Source organism: Equus przewalskii, chromosome 2, assembly GCF_037783145.1.
Source record: "Equus przewalskii isolate Varuska chromosome 2, EquPr2, whole genome shotgun sequence".
NCBI classification, from domain to species: domain Eukaryota; kingdom Metazoa; phylum Chordata; class Mammalia; order Perissodactyla; family Equidae; genus Equus; species Equus przewalskii.
The window spans coordinates 15,420,673-15,438,046 of NC_091832.1; the positions used below are offsets into that span (position 1 = coordinate 15,420,673).

Below are 17,374 nucleotides of genomic sequence, written 5' to 3' on the forward strand. Positions count from 1 at the left end.
CTTTCCATTGGCTAGACTAGCTGCTACAGCGCAAGAAACCCAGGGGGAACCGCCAATAAGCTTTGGTCTCGGGCGTGGCCTGCTGGGGGTTGTAGTCCCAAGGAAGATCTTAGGCTCAAAGAAATTTGCGAAGTTTACAGCGGAGCCGCGGACACCGGGTACTTTCCACAGTGGTCGGATTTTCTTCTGCGCTCCGAGGTTAAAGCCCAGCATGCAGGACCACCGGTCTGGGAAGTTGTAGAATACGTAGCGGTAACCTACATGACCTCCAAGGGGTCATGAACTCAGAGTATTTCTTTACTTTGAATTGGTGACCCTTGTCGGTCCTGTAGACATCCCGTGAAGCCTAGAGTCCTGCGCCTCACTCTTGGTCCCTAACTTAAAGGATTGTAGAACTGGAAGATAACTAACCCAATCCGCTTGTCAGAGAAGCTAAATGTTCGCTGTCCCAGGAACCACCTCTGGGTCTCCCAACGCCCCTGTGCAGGGACTTTTCCGGGTCCTACATAGTTGAACCGACTGTCATTCATCAATCCAGACGCAAGACCACTAAGGTATACCCAGGATTCTGATTTTTTTTTTTTCTTCCAGCTTTTACTTAAAAAAAATGTCTACTATATACACAGGGATGGTTCAACATCCACAAGTCAATCAACGTGATACACTACATCAACAAAATGAAAAACAAAAACCACATGATCATCTCAATAGATGCAGAGAAAGCATTCGACAAGATCCAACACCCATTTATGATAAAAACCCTCAATAAAATGGGTATAGAAGGAAAGTACCTCAACATAATAAAGGCCATATATGACAAACCCACAGCCAACATCATACTCAATTGACAAAAACTGAAAGCCATCCCTCTGAGGACAGGAACAAGACAAGGGTGCCCACTTTCACCACTCCTATTCAACATAGTACTGGAGGTGTTGGCCAGAGCAATTCGGCAGGAAAAAGAAATAAAAGGAATCCAAATAGGTAATGAAGAAGTAAAACTCTCGCTGTTTGCAGACGACATGATCTTATATATAGAAACCCCCAAAGAATCCATAGAAAAACTATTAGAAATAATCAACAACTACAGCAAAGTAGCAGGGTATAAAATCAACATACATAAATCAGTAGCATTTCTATACACTAACAATGAACTAACAGAAGAAGAACTCAAGAACTCAATCCCATTCACAATCGCAACGAAAAGAATAAAATACCTTGGGATAAACTTAACCAAGGAAGTGAAGGATCTATACAATGAAAACTACAAGACTTTCTTGAAAGAAATTGACGACGACATAAAGAGATGGAAAGACATTCCATGCACATGGATTGGAAGAATAAACATAGTTAAAATGTCCATACTACCTAAAGCAATCTACAGATTCAATGCTATCCCAATCAGAATCCCAAGAACATTCTTCACAGAAATTGAACAAAGAATCCTAAAATTCATATGGGGCAACAAAAGACCACAAATTGCTAAAGCAATCCTGAGCAAGAAAAACAAAGCCGGTGGAATCACAATCCCCGATTTCAAAACATACTACAAAGCTACAGTGATCAAAACAGCATGGTACTGGTACAAAAACAGGTCCACAGATCAATGGAACAGAATTGAAAGCCCAGAGATAAAACCACACATCTATGGACAGCTAATCTTCGACAAACGAGCAGAGGGCCTACAATGGAGAAAAGAAAGTCTCTTCAACAAATGGTGCTGGGAAAACTGGACAGCCACGTGCAAAAGATTGAAAATTGACCATTCTTTTTCACCACACACCCAAATAAAGTCAAAATGGATCAAAGACCTAAAGATTAGGCCTGAAACAATAAGTCTTCTAGAAGAGAATATAGGCAGTACACTCTTTGACATCAGTTTCAAAAGAATCTTTTGGGACACTATAACTCCTCAGTTGAGGGAAACAATAGAAAGAATAAACAAATGGGACTTCATCAGACTAAAGAGCTTCTTCAAGGCAAGGGAAAACAGGATTGAAACAAAAAAACAGCTCACTAATTGGGAAAAAATATTTACAAGCCACTTATCCGACAAAGGGTTAATCTCCATAATATACAAAGAACTCACACGGCTTAACAACAAAAAAACAAACAACCCGATCAAAAAATGGGCAGAGGACATGAACAGATATTCCTCAAAAGAAGACATAAATATGGCCAATAGACACATGAAAAGATGTTCATCATCGCTAATCATCAGGGAAATGCAAATCAAAACTACACTAAGGTATCACCTTACACCCGTTAGATTGGCAAAAACATCCAAAACCAAGAACGACAAATGTTGGAGAGGTTGTGGAGAAAGAGGAACCCTCATACACTGTTGGTGGGAATGCAAACTGGTACAGCCACTATGGAAAACAGTATGGAGATTTCTCAAAAAGTTAAAAATAGAAATACCCTATGACCCAGCCATCCCATTACTGGGTATCTATCCTAAGAACCTGAAATCAGAAATCCCAAGAGTCCCTTGCACCCCTATATTCATCGCAGCATTATTTACAATAGCCAAGACGTGGAACCAACCTACATGCCCAGAAACTGATGATTGGGTAAAGAAGATATGGTATATATACACAATGGAATACTACTCAGCCATAAAAAAAAGACAAAATTGGCCCATTCGCAGCAACGTGGATGGACCTCGAGGGTATTATGTTAAGCAAAATAAACCAGTCAGAGAAAGACGAACTCTATATGACTCCACTCATCGGTGGAAGTTAACATATTGACAAGGAGATCTGATCGGTGGTTGCCAGGGAAAAGGGGGGGCGAGGGGAGGGCACAAAGGGGGAAGAGGTGTACCCACAACATGACTAACAATAATGTACAACTGAAATCTTACAAGGTTGTAATCTATCATAACATTAATAAAAAAAAATGTCTACTATATAGGCTAGAATTCTACAGGCTTCTCGTGTATGCATGGTATTTCAGCGCAAAGAGCAAAGAGTATTGTCTTCAGAGCTAGATAAACCAGATTTATAGTCCCAGTTCTACCACCCACGAGCACGATTTCCCTCCCCTATGAAATCCCTGGCAGAACTGTTGTAAGGATTAAATGAGTTTAATCACCTAAAGCTTCTCCCTCCACAAATATCAGTTCTCTTTCCTGCTGGTAAGTTCTCTTGGGTGCAACCAGTGTGAACAATGAAAGTTAGTTTTAAGATTGAGTTATTCAGGAAAGTATGTTTGAAACTGAATATGGATGAGTGAAATATAAATAACCCACATATATTATTAGTTTATAAATGGATATAAATAAAATACTGAGAAGGCAGACTCAGAAATAAAACTGTGGCTTTATTTTTAACTGTGGTTACAGCTTGCTTGGGTGAATTTGAGGCTGTTTGGGAAACCAATCCCATAGTGTGCTTTTCTCCTACCAGCCCCAAACCTTTCCCCACAACTTCTCATTCATGATAAAAATAACAGCACGCCAAACAAAGAATACCAAACTTTTATTTAAGAACAGTACAAAAGCAAACAAAAAATTCCACTCAGGCACTGTGATGGTTAGTTTTATATGTCAGCTTGACTGGGTTACAAGGTGCCCACATATCTGGTCAAACATTCTGGGTGATTCCTGTGAGGGTGTTTTTGCATGAGATTAACATTTAAATCAGTAGATTGAGTAAAGCAGATTCCCCTCCCTAACATGGGTGGGCCTCATCCAATCAGTTGAAGGCCTGAACAGAACCAAAAAGCTGACCCTCCCCATAGAAAAAGAGAATTCTTCCTGCCTGACAGCCTTCAGACTGAGCCATCAACTTTTTGCCTACCTTCAGACTCAAACTGAAATATTGGTTCTTCCTGTGTCTTGAGCCTGTGTGTCAACCTTCAAACTGGACCTACAATGCAGGCTTTCCCAGGTTTGGGGCCTTCGGTCTCAGCCAGGAACTAAACCATTGGGTGCCTTGGGTCGCCAGCTTGCTGACTGACCCCACAGATCTTGGGACTTGCCAGCCTCCATAATTGCAAGAGCCAGTTCCTTATAATAAAGACCTCTCTTTCTCTCCCTCCCTCTCTCTCTCTCTCTCTGCATACATATTCTGTTGGGTAGAACCGTGTACCCATCTGCAGACTGATACCCAACACCTCCACAAAGAGGCCAGATCACATATGTGTGTGACTTGAAAGTGGCTTCTTTCTGCAATCCACACCAAAAATCAGGTTCGTTATTTTATTTTCACACCTGGCCTACTAACTTCCTATTTGAAATCAATACTCTTTGACCTAAGAGGCTGTTTGCTACACAAACAGTCAAGTCTTTCAATATCATTTCTTGTGGGAAAAAATTGCCACTCTTTCTAGCTGGGCCTCTCTGAATCCCAGGACGGGATTCAAAAGGGCCAGCAAAAGACTCACCGCCACCGTCTTTTCAAGGCCACACACAGCTGGGCTGCTCTGAAACTGCTTCCCAGCTCCATGATTGTGCTCCCGAGGCATTTCAGGATTATAGCGACCATGTTTACAGTCCCTGTACCTGGGTATCATCAATAGATAAATCAGATTTGAAAGCACGTACATTAGCTCTGGATGTCACCAAACTAGGGTGTAAACAGCATCAAGGAAATGGAAAAGGATGGCATGTTGTACCCCTCTGTCCTGAGCCCCTGTCTCATATTCCAGAAGAATGAAGAGTGTGTCATCCAAAACATGTTTACTTTTTAAAAACTGGCTTTGAGGGCTAGAGGCCTGAACTGAGAGACAGAAAAGGAGAAAAGCAATTCTTGATGGGAAAAGTAAGAAGTCAGGGATTGGGCACCATAACGTCATGACCAAAAGCTCAAATGCAGGATGAGGCAGGAGGAAGTTCTTCTAAATACCCCTCAAGTAGAGAACCCCTGGATCTCGGGGAAACACCTTCAACATCACCACCTAAACCTAATCTGATCGTTCATTCGGCTTTCAAGAATGCTCCTTCCAGGGTAATGACAACTTCAAGAGCCCAGAAAGAGGGAAGGGTTTAGAACCGAGCCCGGGGAGAAAGCTGGTACAAATTGAAACCACAAAAGGATCTGGATTTGGGGAAAGAAGATGAGATGTTCCAGAATCACGTGTTGGGCCAGGAGACTGAAATCCAGGGCACTGGGCTGGACGGTCAGGGGAGCGAGTAATGGGGCACGTCCCTAAAAAGAAGGCACATTGAGCCCCTGGAGGGCTGGGCTAAGGTCAGAGGGCCAGGACAGGATCATATCCTTGAGGGGCAAAAGCTCTGGTGTCTGAGGGGGCAGTAAGGAAGGGTCCACCTTCAGGGCCACGTCTCCATTGGCACGGCCTTTTTCTTCTGGCTTGGGCACAATTGATTCCTCAGATTTCTGGAGTTCTGAAAGGATGATTAGAGGTGCCATGTTCCTGCCTTCATCATGAAGGCAAGGTTCAAAGAAAGGGCGAAGGGGGCCAGAGAAAGTGTGGGTGAAAGTAAAGATGTGGGATTTGTCAGTCACATTGTAGAAGGAGATGACTCCTGCCTCGTAGTCCAGGAAAATCCCCACACACCTCGGGGGCTCTTTCAGGCGGAAGCAGGTCTGCGGGGAAGTGAGGGCTTCGTACTCATTCCCCTGACTCTGTCGCACAAGCCAGTGTCCATTGGCAGGCGAGGCGGTGACCTTCCCCTTCCTGCTCACTGAGTCACTACACACCCCCAGGATCCATTTGGTCTTGTCTCCCACGTACACCTCCCAGTAGTGACAGCCAGCCGTGAAGTACTCAGAGCCCAGGACGCTGACGACAAAATCAAATCTCTGGGGGTTGTCAGGCACAGGCTGTCTTCTGTCTCCAAGCTTCACACATCTCCGGTCCTCAGACAGGATGAGTTTGGGATGTGCTGTGTCCGGGTCCAGGGTCACCGCCACTGCAGAGAGTCAGAGAGAGGTGAGGTTTGGGAACGCTAGGTCTTAAGCCATCTTTGGGTAGCTTTAGAGGAAAAACTAATCTCTAGGTCTGCAACCACGGTCATTGGCCTATGTTAGTTCATGGTTCCCCCTCCCCCATATGTACTGGAACCAAAGAATACTGTCTTTCAGTCTCCTACATCTCCTGATAGGGTACTGAGTGAAAGAGGGAAAGCTTTTCATCTGTCTGAAGCTGCCTTATTCCTTAGGAAATAGTGCCTTTGTCTTCGATGTTCCACAGGAAGCTAATGGATGATAATAAACATAAGCTTTGATGTTAGACACAGCAGCCAGGTAGGATGTTTGAGTCCAAGCTCTACCACATGCTAGTTATGTGACCTTAGGCTTGTTAGTCATCTTGAAACCTTAGTTTCTTCAACTGTAAAATGGGAATAATGGCAGCACCTGCACTGTAGAGCTGTTGTGCAGATCTGATGAGCTAATGCACGAGAGAGCGCCTCGCTCACACTGAGTTCGCGATGCTCATTTTGTCAGCTAAAATTGTTGCTCATAATTGTCATTTTAAAAGGTTAATATAGAGGGGCTGGCCCCGTGGCCGAGTGGTTAAGTTCGCGCGCTCCGCTGCAGGCGGCCCAGTGTTTTGTTAGTTCGAATCCTGGGCGCGGACATGGCACTGCTCATCAGACCACACTGAGGCAGCGTCCCACATGCCACAACTAGAAGAACCCACAACGAAGAATACACAACTATGTACCAGAGGGCTTTGGGGAGAAAAAGGAAAAAAATAAAATCTTTAAAAGGTTAATATAGAGAGAAGGATTCTTCCTTAAAATTGTGGATTATGAGGGTCACAGGGAGTCTCCCTCCTTCCCCAAGTACAGAAATCAGGGTCTTCTTGGAGAGTTAAATCCATGAAATCCGGAATCTGCCGAGGTGATGGGAGCAAGCCAGACTGTGAGTGTGAGAAGGGTTTGTGAGAGAACGCCACCCAAGGCGACCTGGTGTTCTCTCAAGTGGCCGATCACGGATTCCATTGTACCTGCCTGAAGGAAGACAGCGTGAACAGCAGGGGGATGGAAGCAGCAGCCTGGAAAATTAACAAGGCCCCCAAAGCAGTGAAAATAACAGCTCTCACAGAAACAGCAGCAAAAAATGCAAACTGTTTAGGAATAAATTGAAAGAGAGATGCGCAAACCTTTTCGAATAAAACTATCAAAACTTTTGTAGTCTATGTTGTTGGGGCATCTGCCCAACCCATCCCCTCCTCGGAAGCTCAATGACCAACCCCCAAGCAAATTGATCTTCAGAGAAAGAAGATGTGTAGAAGGGACAGGAGCCCTGGCTATTTACCCAATTGTGGCATAGGAAGGACTTCCCTAACCTGAAAGCACGGGAAGAGACTATACAGGAAAAGATTAATAAATTTGATGACATAAAAAGAAAACACTCACGCATCAAGAAAATACTATAAAGAAATTAAAATGGAAATGAAAAATGCAGAAAAATAGTGTGTGACAAATATGACCAAGAATTTATATACTTTATATAAAAAGTAGCCAGGATAGGACAGGAGCAGACAAGTCACAATGAAGAAATACATACAACCCAGAGACTTAAGAAAAATCTCAAAAATCATAGAAAACCCATAAGAAGATGAAACCAAATATTTGCCAGTGCTCTAAAAGAGGGGAGACTTTCTAAATCTAAATGTGACCCCTCAAAAACCAACAAAGGTTTTTTAAAAAATTTGATAAGCAGACACACAGATTTGATTTAAAAATTTTTTTAAATTATAGTCTGCATTCCAAAGGAACAGAACAATGGGCTCTGAAATATGGATGGATTTGAATGGTGTGCTTACCAAAGTGCAGGCGGGCCCTTCTCCAGCCTGAAAGACATAAAAGAGGATTTTTAAAGTGATGGAGAAACGGAGCGGGGGCGGGGCTGGGGGGGGCCGCTTCCGTGCCAAGCATGGGGGAAGTGCATCTCACCTGAATTTGCTGCAGCTCTTTTCACCTCTATAAAAGAAGAAACAAGGAGGATGAGCTATCACTGGAGATACAGAATCAACAGGAGATAAGTTGGTATGGAAGTTGTAAAAACATGGGAAACTTACTCAATTCCTGCCGGAGTTTCTCTAAAGAATAAAAACAATTTGACAAATCAGAACGAGGGCTTCCACATGCCCCTAATGCTACAGTCCCATCCCAACCACACGCCCACATCAAATCCTCGCTAGCAACACCCCAAACTTGCCCACGACGGGGCTTGCAACAGCCATGGCTCCCAGATGTGAGCCAGGGGTCCCCAGAGATGCCCCAGAGGGTCAGCGAATTTCTGTGTGAGCCAAAACTTACCCGCAGACTGAATGAATACTGCACCTCACACATATAGGTAATGATAGCACAAATGTATGCAGATGTTGTGAGAGAAGAGTGAAATATAAGATCATTTCAAACTATCGCTGCACTTCCGTTAGATTTTCTTAGGTATATTTTCTCAATGTAAAATAAAACAGATATGTCACATGTCTGAGTATTTTTTTGTTATGGAGACGTTCTCATACATAAAATGGTGGAGAAGCGCTACTCCACATCTTAAGTTTAATGAGGATCCGTCCACCTTGGATCCCACCTAAGGGGATGAATGCCTGGGAGCTGAGTCTTCCAGATGGCTTCATCTATGCAGCTGCATCTCTTGTGGGTAAAACGTTTCCCATTTAGAAACTGGATAACAGTTGTGCAGGAAAGAGGAGCAGAGAATGTTTGAGAAAAGAGGACTTTGAGAGCCACGAAATCCCCAACCCCATGGCTCAAAGTACACTTGCCCCCTCTCATCTGCCCCAGGAAGTGAAACTGAGACACTCATCCTAAAGCAAAGATGTCAGCAGAAGGAGGCTGGTCCCATGGTTGAGGAGCAGAACTTACTGAGGGCTTTATGGAGCTTTCCTAAAAAACAAAGAAAGAGGCATGGGTGAGCAGGTGCTGCCACTTTATCCCCGGAGCCCAGAAAGGCTCATCACTCCATTCTCCCTATGGTGGAAAGGATGACCGTGATCCTATCGGCCCCTAACCCAGTCACATCTCCCAAAGGTCAGACAGGAATCTAATGGTGCTGGTGCCACTTTCCATTGACCCAGACTGCCTGGGACTTTGGTTCCTCCTTCCTTTTAGTCTGTCTGGTTTCATTTTTGCTGTATGTATGAGTGTTTCTGTACATTTGTAACTGTGTGGACATGAGTGTGTGCCTCTCTGCCCTTTTATAACCTACTGTTTGTAATTATCTACAGTGAAAACTAGCTAAAGGCCCAGCACCACTTGTTGACATGGCTTTATTATTCTCTACATTAACTCCCCTGAAGTCTTGTGGAGAGAGTCACAGATTCGGAGATTATAGAAGGTTTGGGGACATAAGTATATGCTTCAGGGGAGTACTTGTGACTTTCCTGGAGGGGCCATCTGGCCCACATTTTCCCCTAGCACTGGCCCTGCCAGAGAATTGAATTTGAGTCCACTGCCAGGCCTTGTCCTAAGGGTTGCCCATATGTTGGGCACTAGGCATTGGGGCAATGAAGCTGAATATGATGGATTAGCAGACATTTGGTGCTGTCTAAAACATCCCTAAGATATTTGGTCCATAAGACATTTGGCCCATAAGACATTGGGTCCACGCCAAAAGGTTCTTGACGTTTGGTCCTATCCAAAACGTCCATGAGTATATTTGGTTCATGCCAAATTGTTTTGGACAGGACCAAATATCAAGGACCTTTTGGTTCTTTTGGCATGGACTCAATGTCTCCATGGATGTTTTGGACTAAATATGACCAGATATCAAGGACTTTTTGGTGTGGACCCAATGTCTGATGGATGTTTTGGACAGGACCACAAAGTCCTGCAAATATCAAGGACCTTTGGCATGGACCCAATGTCTCCATGGACGTTTTTCACGGGACCAAATGTGACCAGATATCAAGGACCTTTTGGTGTGGACCAAATGTCTGATGGATGTTTTGGACAGGACCAAATGTCCTGCAAGGATATGATGTGGCCCCGAAGGAGCTTATGGTTTATTTTTTACTATTCCCACTACCAGTAGCCTCCATTTGTTGTGTCCTGTTCTTATAATGAGGTAGGCACTGAATCATCTCAACAATGTGAGATACACATAATTGTTATTCCCATTTTACAGAGTGGTGGTCTGAGCTCAGAGGGACATGGAAATTTTCCCAGGTCATCCAGTTAGTAAGTGGCCAAAGAGGCAGGATTCAAGGTCAAATCTGTCTGAATCCTAGTCGGAGGCCTTCTCCACCACACCACACTGTTCCTTCCGCTCTTGCACAGAATGGCCCTAGTGTCCCTGAGGTGTGCATCCCCACACTTTCACCTACGTGGAGGAGGTGGAAGAGAGGAAGAGAGGAGATGCCCAAACCGTTGCATGTGGAGCCATTTCTGAGACAGTGACTTGTCTTTCCAGTTAGACTTGGCTTTTTTTGTACCCTGGGCGTCTAACTTTTATGCTCAGTGGCCCAGACCAAACACTCAATTAGTGAAGATGAAATGACAACAAGGGAAAGGAGTTCCGGGCACTGTAATAGGAAATTTTTTTAAGTTGTCTCTTTAGTCCTGAAAACAATCAGTTGAGGGGACTTATTATCCTCATTTTTACAGAGGAGGAAACCAAAGCTCAGAACAGTAAGGTGACCTATCCAAGGCCAGGAAGTGGCAGACCAATGATCTGAGCCAGGTGTTGCTGGCCCCAGAGCCTGTGACCCTCCCACTGTATCACACCGCCTCTCTCCATGCGAAAGTTGTATGGATCCTTGAGATTTTCACACATTCCATGTGACCACATTAATATATTTTTAAATAGTACCTAGAGCTTCTTTTTAGATGACTGGTGGAAAGGCTGATGAAGGGAGCTCACGATAATCCAGATCTATGAATTTTGACCATGGGCGTCCCCTCACCCACTGCCACCAACCCTATAGCCTCTTGACATTGGAAAGTAAATTCCAATAATATTAGTGGAGGATATATATGTGTGATTGATGTGTATATATAATGTGCATATAGTAGTAGACTGAGGGCACTTATGTAGAAGGAGAAAGAATGTTATTTGTTATTTGTTCCCTACCCTTTATTCTATACATACAATTACCTTTTTCTTTTGCATGGCCTGTGAGAAGATTTTCTAGAGGAAGGAAAGTAAAAGAAAATGAAATTCTGTGCCACTACCTTGACGGTCCCTGATTCCTGTTGATTTAACTTGCTCCTCCACCTCTATCTCCACCTCCACCTCCCTGATCCAGACTTCATCATCTCTCACCTGGATGACAGAAATAGTGGGCCAAATTGCCCCCACAGCCTGTCTTCTTCCCAGCTCTGCTGCCAGAGAGAGCTTCTCAAAGCACAATTCTGATCGGGATAGCCCCATTCACTGCTTTACCACTGCTCTGAGGACAAAGACTAAAGTCCTCTCTGTGGTCTACAAGGCCTCCTGTGGCCTGGCCCTCACCTAACTCCACAGCCTCATGTCACCCTTCTCCTCACTCTGCACTGTTTCTTTCTCAAACTGTTCTTTCTGCTGTGGATGGTTTCTCTCCCCTCTTCCCCCATGCCGGTTCATCCTCCAGGTCAACACCACTTCCTCTGGGAACTCCTCTCCCCTCCCTGAAGTTAGTTTATTGCTATTGGTCACAGTCTTCACGGCCTTCAGAACTTCCTTTGATGGCCTTTGTACACATTATTTTTGTAATTATTGAGTTCATGTACATCTCCCTGACTAGACTGGAAACTCCAAGAAGGCAAAGACTGCCTGCTTTTCCTCACCACTGTGCCCCCAGCATCTAGTATAGTCCGGGGCACTTAGCAGATGGTTATCAATTATTTGTGGAAGGAATAAAAGCTTCCCCCACATTAGACCTACATGACTCCCATAGAATAAAATCAAGCAAGGAGTTCACAGAAAAAATCACCAAACGTATTGGAAGGCAAGCTATTACAAGTAGGAGTCAGCAAAGACTGGGAAGAACAGGTATAGACCACCAGCCCCAACCCCGTCCACTACCACCAAGGACAACAGACGTTGGGATCTTCAGGTACAGAATTTAGATTAGCGGGCACTAGAAGCACAAAAATGAACAAAACAGAGAAACATCCCCAGCCATCCCAGGACACTTACCCACCTCCACCGCCTGTTCATAGAGAAGTTTCTCTGGAAGGGAAATGGAGAGATGTCAGCTCAGCTTAAGGAAGGACTTTTTCTAACAGTTATCCAGAGATGGTCCAAGCTGCCTGAGCAGGACTTTGCTCCTTGTCACTGTGGGTGTGTGACCATTTGAAAGGATTAGAGGGTCTTCAAGCCATCAGACAGGGAAAGGAGTGCCAGATTGTGTGACTTTCAAGGTACTTTGCAACCCCGAGATCTTGTGAAATGTGATCATATTTATGAGGGTTTTATCCTATGGCTAGAACTGGATTTCTTAAGTAGAAGACTGGCAGGATCAGTTATTTTTACTTTCTCAAAAGGTCAGATTTCACGGCTCTGCCCAGGAGCTTCTGCAGTTTCCCTGATCCTCTCTGCAGTGTCAGTCCCCAGAGAATGGCTCTCCCAGTTTTCTCTCCAGCCTGTGGATGACTGTCACGTCTACATCTATTTCCTCCCGGCCTTTTGCTAAAGAAGCCGGGGTCCCACTTCCTGCCAGCCCGGGCTCCCTTACCACTTACTTACCTTTTGATCTTCTTTGCTTCCAGATGAGGCAAATGCCCACCACTATGAGAAGCCCCAGGACAGGCAGGATCACAGCAAGAGCCACTGCTGAGGAAGAGAGGCTCCCTGGAGACGGGGCTGAAACAGAAACCACCCATGACCACGCTCAAGGAGACACCTGAAAGCTTCTCCTACGCCAAGGGCCCCACCTCAGACGGCAGATGGCTCAGGCACCTCCCAGCTGCCTCCATCACCTCTAGGGAGAGACCGCCAGCCAAGACTGGTGAGGCTCTTTGCTTCTCTCAGTAACTCAAACCCTGGAGGACCAGGGATGACTTTAAAGTGAAATGTTCATCTCTCAGAAGTGGCTTCAATGGTCCTGCCAGAACACAATGGGTTAAACTCAGCTTCTCAACCACAGCCTTGTCCTGCCCTATCATTCAATGGAAAAATTATCCAGGGACTTTGGAGAACCGGAGATGCTTCCTCAGCCATCACCTACACTCTTCTCGTGAGCAGTCAATGATCCCTTTGCCCCGAGCCCTATCAGCAGCGGCAAAACCATTTCTACGGTGCTACAGCAGCAGGCCAAGAAAAAAAGAGCAGAAGAGGTGCTGTGACAATTCTTGAAGAGCCTAAGCTGGGTGTGAGTCCTCGCTCAACCACTGTGGGACCCTAGGCAAGAGACGAACCCAAGCCTGGTTTGTCATCTGTAAAACAGGGATGATAATACTCCCTCTCCCAGTGGGTTCTTGGGAGATTTAAAGAGATGAAGCTGTAAAGCACTTAGCATTCAGTGAGCGGCAGGGGCAGGAGTAAGAGAAGAAGGGAGGGGGACAGAGAGAACCAAGAAGGAAGCAATGAGCAGAGGTCCATGACCCCTCCCCACCTGGGACCCCAGGCACAGTCTATCTTTCTTGGCTCTAACACCACCCTTCTGTGCCATATGGTCCCATGTTTCAATGGTCTTTAAAAGGTTCATACTCCTTTGACCTGTCAATTCTACAATCTAAGAAAATAATCTAATTCTAAGAAAATAATCAGAATCACTTCCCCAAATACATGCAAAAATGTTCACAGCGCCCTTAGTTATAATATGAAGAAAAATTGGAGACCATCCAGATGTCCAGAAATAGGGCTTTGACTAATTTTATTATGCTATAATCACACAATGTAATACTATGCAGCCCTTATATATCGTGTTGCCGAGAATTACTTAAGGACATAGGCAAAAAATGCTCATAATATTGTAAGTGGGGAAAAAAAGCCCAGGCATAAGAATACATACACATAACACATGCACACTCAGACATACATACATACAAGAAAGTCTGGAAAGAAAGGTCCCTAAATGTTAGCAGTGGTTCTCTCCAATTTATGAGATTCTAGCCCATATTTTGGTTTCTTTAAAATGTCCTGCAATTCTTTTTAACTTTATTTTAAAATAATGTCAGACTTATAGAAACCTTGCAAAAACAATACAAAGAAGTTCTACGTATCTTTCATCCAGGCTTCCCCCAAATGTTAACATAAAACGTTCTGTACTTTTTCAAGTTTTCTACAATAAACCTGTGTTATTCTTAGAATTTTAAAAATTCAAAAACTCTTTATAAAATTTCCACTAGAGTAGGAGTTTTCTTTGGCACCACCAGGGGCTTCGAGCCTGTTTTCTGTCCCAGATTTTACCTGCTATGACCATGGCTGTGGTCTTCTCTTGGTCAAGGGCCACGTTGCGGATGGTGCAGGACACATTCCCCAGGGTGGTGTCGGTGACCTTGCTGGACACCGCTGTTCCGAAGAGCCCAGCTTCATCCAGGGAATAGGCCTCCGACAGGGATGGAAGCACTCTGCCTTGAGGGTCTCTCCACTGGGCCCAAGGCTTTGGGAACCACCCCACCGACCTGCACACCAGCTGGATCCATCCAGTGTCAAACCCCTTCACGTGGATGTAAGGATCGGAGCCTAGAACTGGAGGGGAGAGATGCCTGGCAGGGCCTCGCAAGGGCGTCTCCCAGCCTGATCCCTCTTCTCACTCCCACAGCCTCCCCTGGTGAGCCAGGATGGCTATTAAGGGCACTTGCCATCTCTCTGACCCGCATACTTCTCCCAAGGGGATGAGACAGTCTCTGGCTTCATCTCAATGCCTTTGCAAATCCATCCCTAACAGTAACTGCATCCCATGATTCAGATCTTGGGGGCACTTCAGTCCTCATTTAAAAATGACTAACCTGCAACCTGCAAGGTCACGGTGCCCTCTCGACTCAGATTTCCGACCTGGATTTGACATCTGTAGAGCCCTCGGTCCTCCAACTGAACGTCGCGGATCTCCAGAGTGACACTTCCCTCTTGGGCGTCTCTCACCAGCTTCGTTCTCCCCTTATATTGCGGCATCACTTCTTCCTCCCGGTCCTGCCCATCCCGGAACACGTGAACAGCCTGGGAGCTCCCCGAGGGCGAGGACCGCAGCCACGTCACGGCAGGGAGCGCCGTGACTCCCCAGAGGGAGACGGGGCAGGGCAGCTCGGCTGTGCCCCCTAGCGGGGCTGAGTGGACATTGCTGGCGTCCCCTGTGCGGTGAGGACAAAAAAGGGACAACGTGTCTAGGAGGGACAGGAGAGCAAGTGCTTGGCAAGGCTTGACGGAGGGGGCGTCTTGGGGAAGGACAGCGCCCGAGAAGGGCATTGGAAAGGACTGGGGGAAGATAGAACCCAAGAAGAAATAAGGCCTCTGATCAGACCTCTTTATTCTTGGGACTCCATCATCAGATGTGGCAGGCAGGGAAGGAGGTTCAGAAATTCCTACCTGACACACGCAGGGGCAGCTGGAGGAAGATGAGCGTGATGAGGCAGCTGGAGAGCCGGGAGCCAGAGGAACTTGCCATCGCCATCCAACCTAGAAGGACAGACACAGGGAGACACAAGAAAAGGTTGGTGATTGTGAGAAAGCGTACAGCCTCAGAGGTGAGATGAAGATGGAGGCTGTACAGCCTGTGCTCTGGAATCACACAGAACAGGGTTCGAATCCCAGCTCTGCTACCTACCTCTGTGTATCCTTGTGTATCTTTGTGTGTCCTCTGTGTGTCCTTGCGACAACTTCTCTGAGACTCTGTTTCTCTGTCTTCAAAATGAGTATAACAACTGTGCCTCCTTGCAGGCTTATTGTGAAGACTGAAGGAGCTAAAAGCTCAACACGGAGGCTGGCATCATGGTCAAGTCTATAAAAGCCTGAGTCAGGATAACTCAGGATGGGAAGGTGAGATGCTGAGAGTTGCTTAGGAGGCGTAGGGAGGAATCTGAACGAATGAGACCCACAATGAACCAGGTAAACACCAGAGTACCAAGGAACGTGGTGATGTGCTCCCAGAGACTGCCTCCTGAAACCACCTCAATTGCCTTCTTTCACTGCTGGGTGTAATGTTAGCCGTAAGCTTTTCATAGATGCCTTTCATCAAGTCAAGGAAATTCCCTTCTGTTCCTAGTTTTCTGAGAGTTTTTATCAGGAATGGATGTTAAATTTTGTCAAATAATATTTCTGTATCTATTGAGATGATCATATGATTTTTAATTTTTAGTTTGTTAATATAGTAAATGACACTGATCAATTTTTTTTTGTATGTTATACCCACCTTGCATTCTGGGAATAAACCCCAGTCAATCATGATGTAGTATCCTTTTTCTATATCTTTGGAGAAAATGTGTTTAAATTTTAAGAATTTTTGCCTCTATGTCCGTGAGGGATGTGGATCAGTACTTTTCTTGTACTGTCTTTTTCTGATTTGGGTAATTCACCCAGAAGGAGATGAGCAGGATTCTGTCCTCTTCAACCTTCTGGAAGAGTTTATGCAGCGCTGGTACTATTTCCTCCTCAAATGTTTGATGGAACTCACCAGTGCAGCCATCTGGGCCTAGAGTTTTCTTTATGAGAAGGCTTGTAGCTACATATTCAGTCTCTTTAATAAATACAGAGTAATTCAGGTTGCCTGTTTCTTCTTGAGTGAGCTTTGGTAGTTAGGGTCTTTCAAGGAATTTGCTTAATTAGTTGGAATCTGTAGTGATGTCACCTCTCTTACTCCTGATATCTGTAATTTGTGTCTCTTTTTCTTTGATCATTCTGGCCAGAGGTTTATCAATTTTATTGCTTTTCTCAAGAACCAGTTTTCGGTTTCATTGATTTTTCTCTAATGTTTTTCTGTTTTCTATTGTATTGGTTTCTGCTCAGATCTTTATTACTCCCTTTCTTCTGCTTCCCTTGGGTTTAAATTTGTTCTTTTTCTCGTTGCTTAGGTCATTGATTTGAGATCTTCTTTTCTAACATAGTCATTTAGTACAATAAATTTCTCCCTTGGTATTGTTTTAGTGGCTTCTCACAAATTTTGATAGGTAGCAGTTTGCATTTTCACTACATTCAAAATACTTTCTAATTTCCCTTTTGAGTTCTTCTTTGACCTGTGGGTTATTTAGAAGTGTGTTATCTAGTTTCCAGATATTTGGGAATTTTCAAGATGACCTCCTGTTATTGATTTCTAATTTAATTCCATTGTGGTCAGAAAACATACTCTGTATGACGGCAATCCTTTTAAACTTATTGACTTGTTTTATGTGCTAGCATATGGTCAATTTTGGGTAAATGTTTCGTGTGTCTTGAAAAAACAAGTGTATTCTGCTATTGTTGCATAGAGTGTGACTAGTGTGATATATCTTAGCTTTTTTGGTAAGGGTGTGAATTTCAGTCATAATCTCATCTGAAAAGAGAAAAGAGTAAGTTAATGGGAGAATTCCCAAGAATCT

General features: G+C 44.6%; 1 protein-coding gene across 5 annotated transcripts in view; it reads right to left on the minus strand.

Annotated features, from left to right (window-relative positions):
• Positions 1 to 3,467: 3,467 nt before the first annotated feature.
• The window catches only part of ERMAP (erythroblast membrane associated protein (Scianna blood group)), a 31,325-nt gene continuing 17,418 nt past the window's right edge, over positions 3,468 to 17,374 (minus strand). For 3 of the 5 annotated variants that reach the window (XM_070609960.1, XM_070609962.1, XM_070609959.1), the window contains 11 exons: positions 15,390 to 15,479; positions 14,816 to 15,154; positions 14,274 to 14,555; positions 12,609 to 12,725; positions 12,060 to 12,092; positions 11,037 to 11,069; positions 8,807 to 8,827; positions 7,996 to 8,016; positions 7,871 to 7,897; positions 7,741 to 7,767; positions 3,468 to 5,878 (listed from right to left, as the gene is read on the minus strand). In XM_070609960.1, coding sequence (XP_070466061.1) covers positions 5,154 to 5,878; positions 7,741 to 7,767; positions 7,871 to 7,897; positions 7,996 to 8,016; positions 8,807 to 8,827; positions 11,037 to 11,069; positions 12,060 to 12,092; positions 12,609 to 12,725; positions 14,274 to 14,555; positions 14,816 to 15,154; positions 15,390 to 15,474 — 1,710 coding nt within the window. In that variant the 5' untranslated portion in view covers positions 15,475 to 15,479 and the 3' untranslated portion in view covers positions 3,468 to 5,153. Of the gene's footprint in view, positions 5,879 to 7,740; positions 7,768 to 7,870; positions 7,898 to 7,995; positions 8,017 to 8,806; positions 8,828 to 11,036; positions 11,070 to 12,059; positions 12,093 to 12,608; positions 12,726 to 14,273; positions 14,556 to 14,815; positions 15,155 to 15,389; positions 15,480 to 15,627; positions 15,768 to 17,374 lie in introns of those variants that run through there. The other 2 variants (XM_070609963.1, XM_070609964.1) reach the window with 2 other exon arrangements.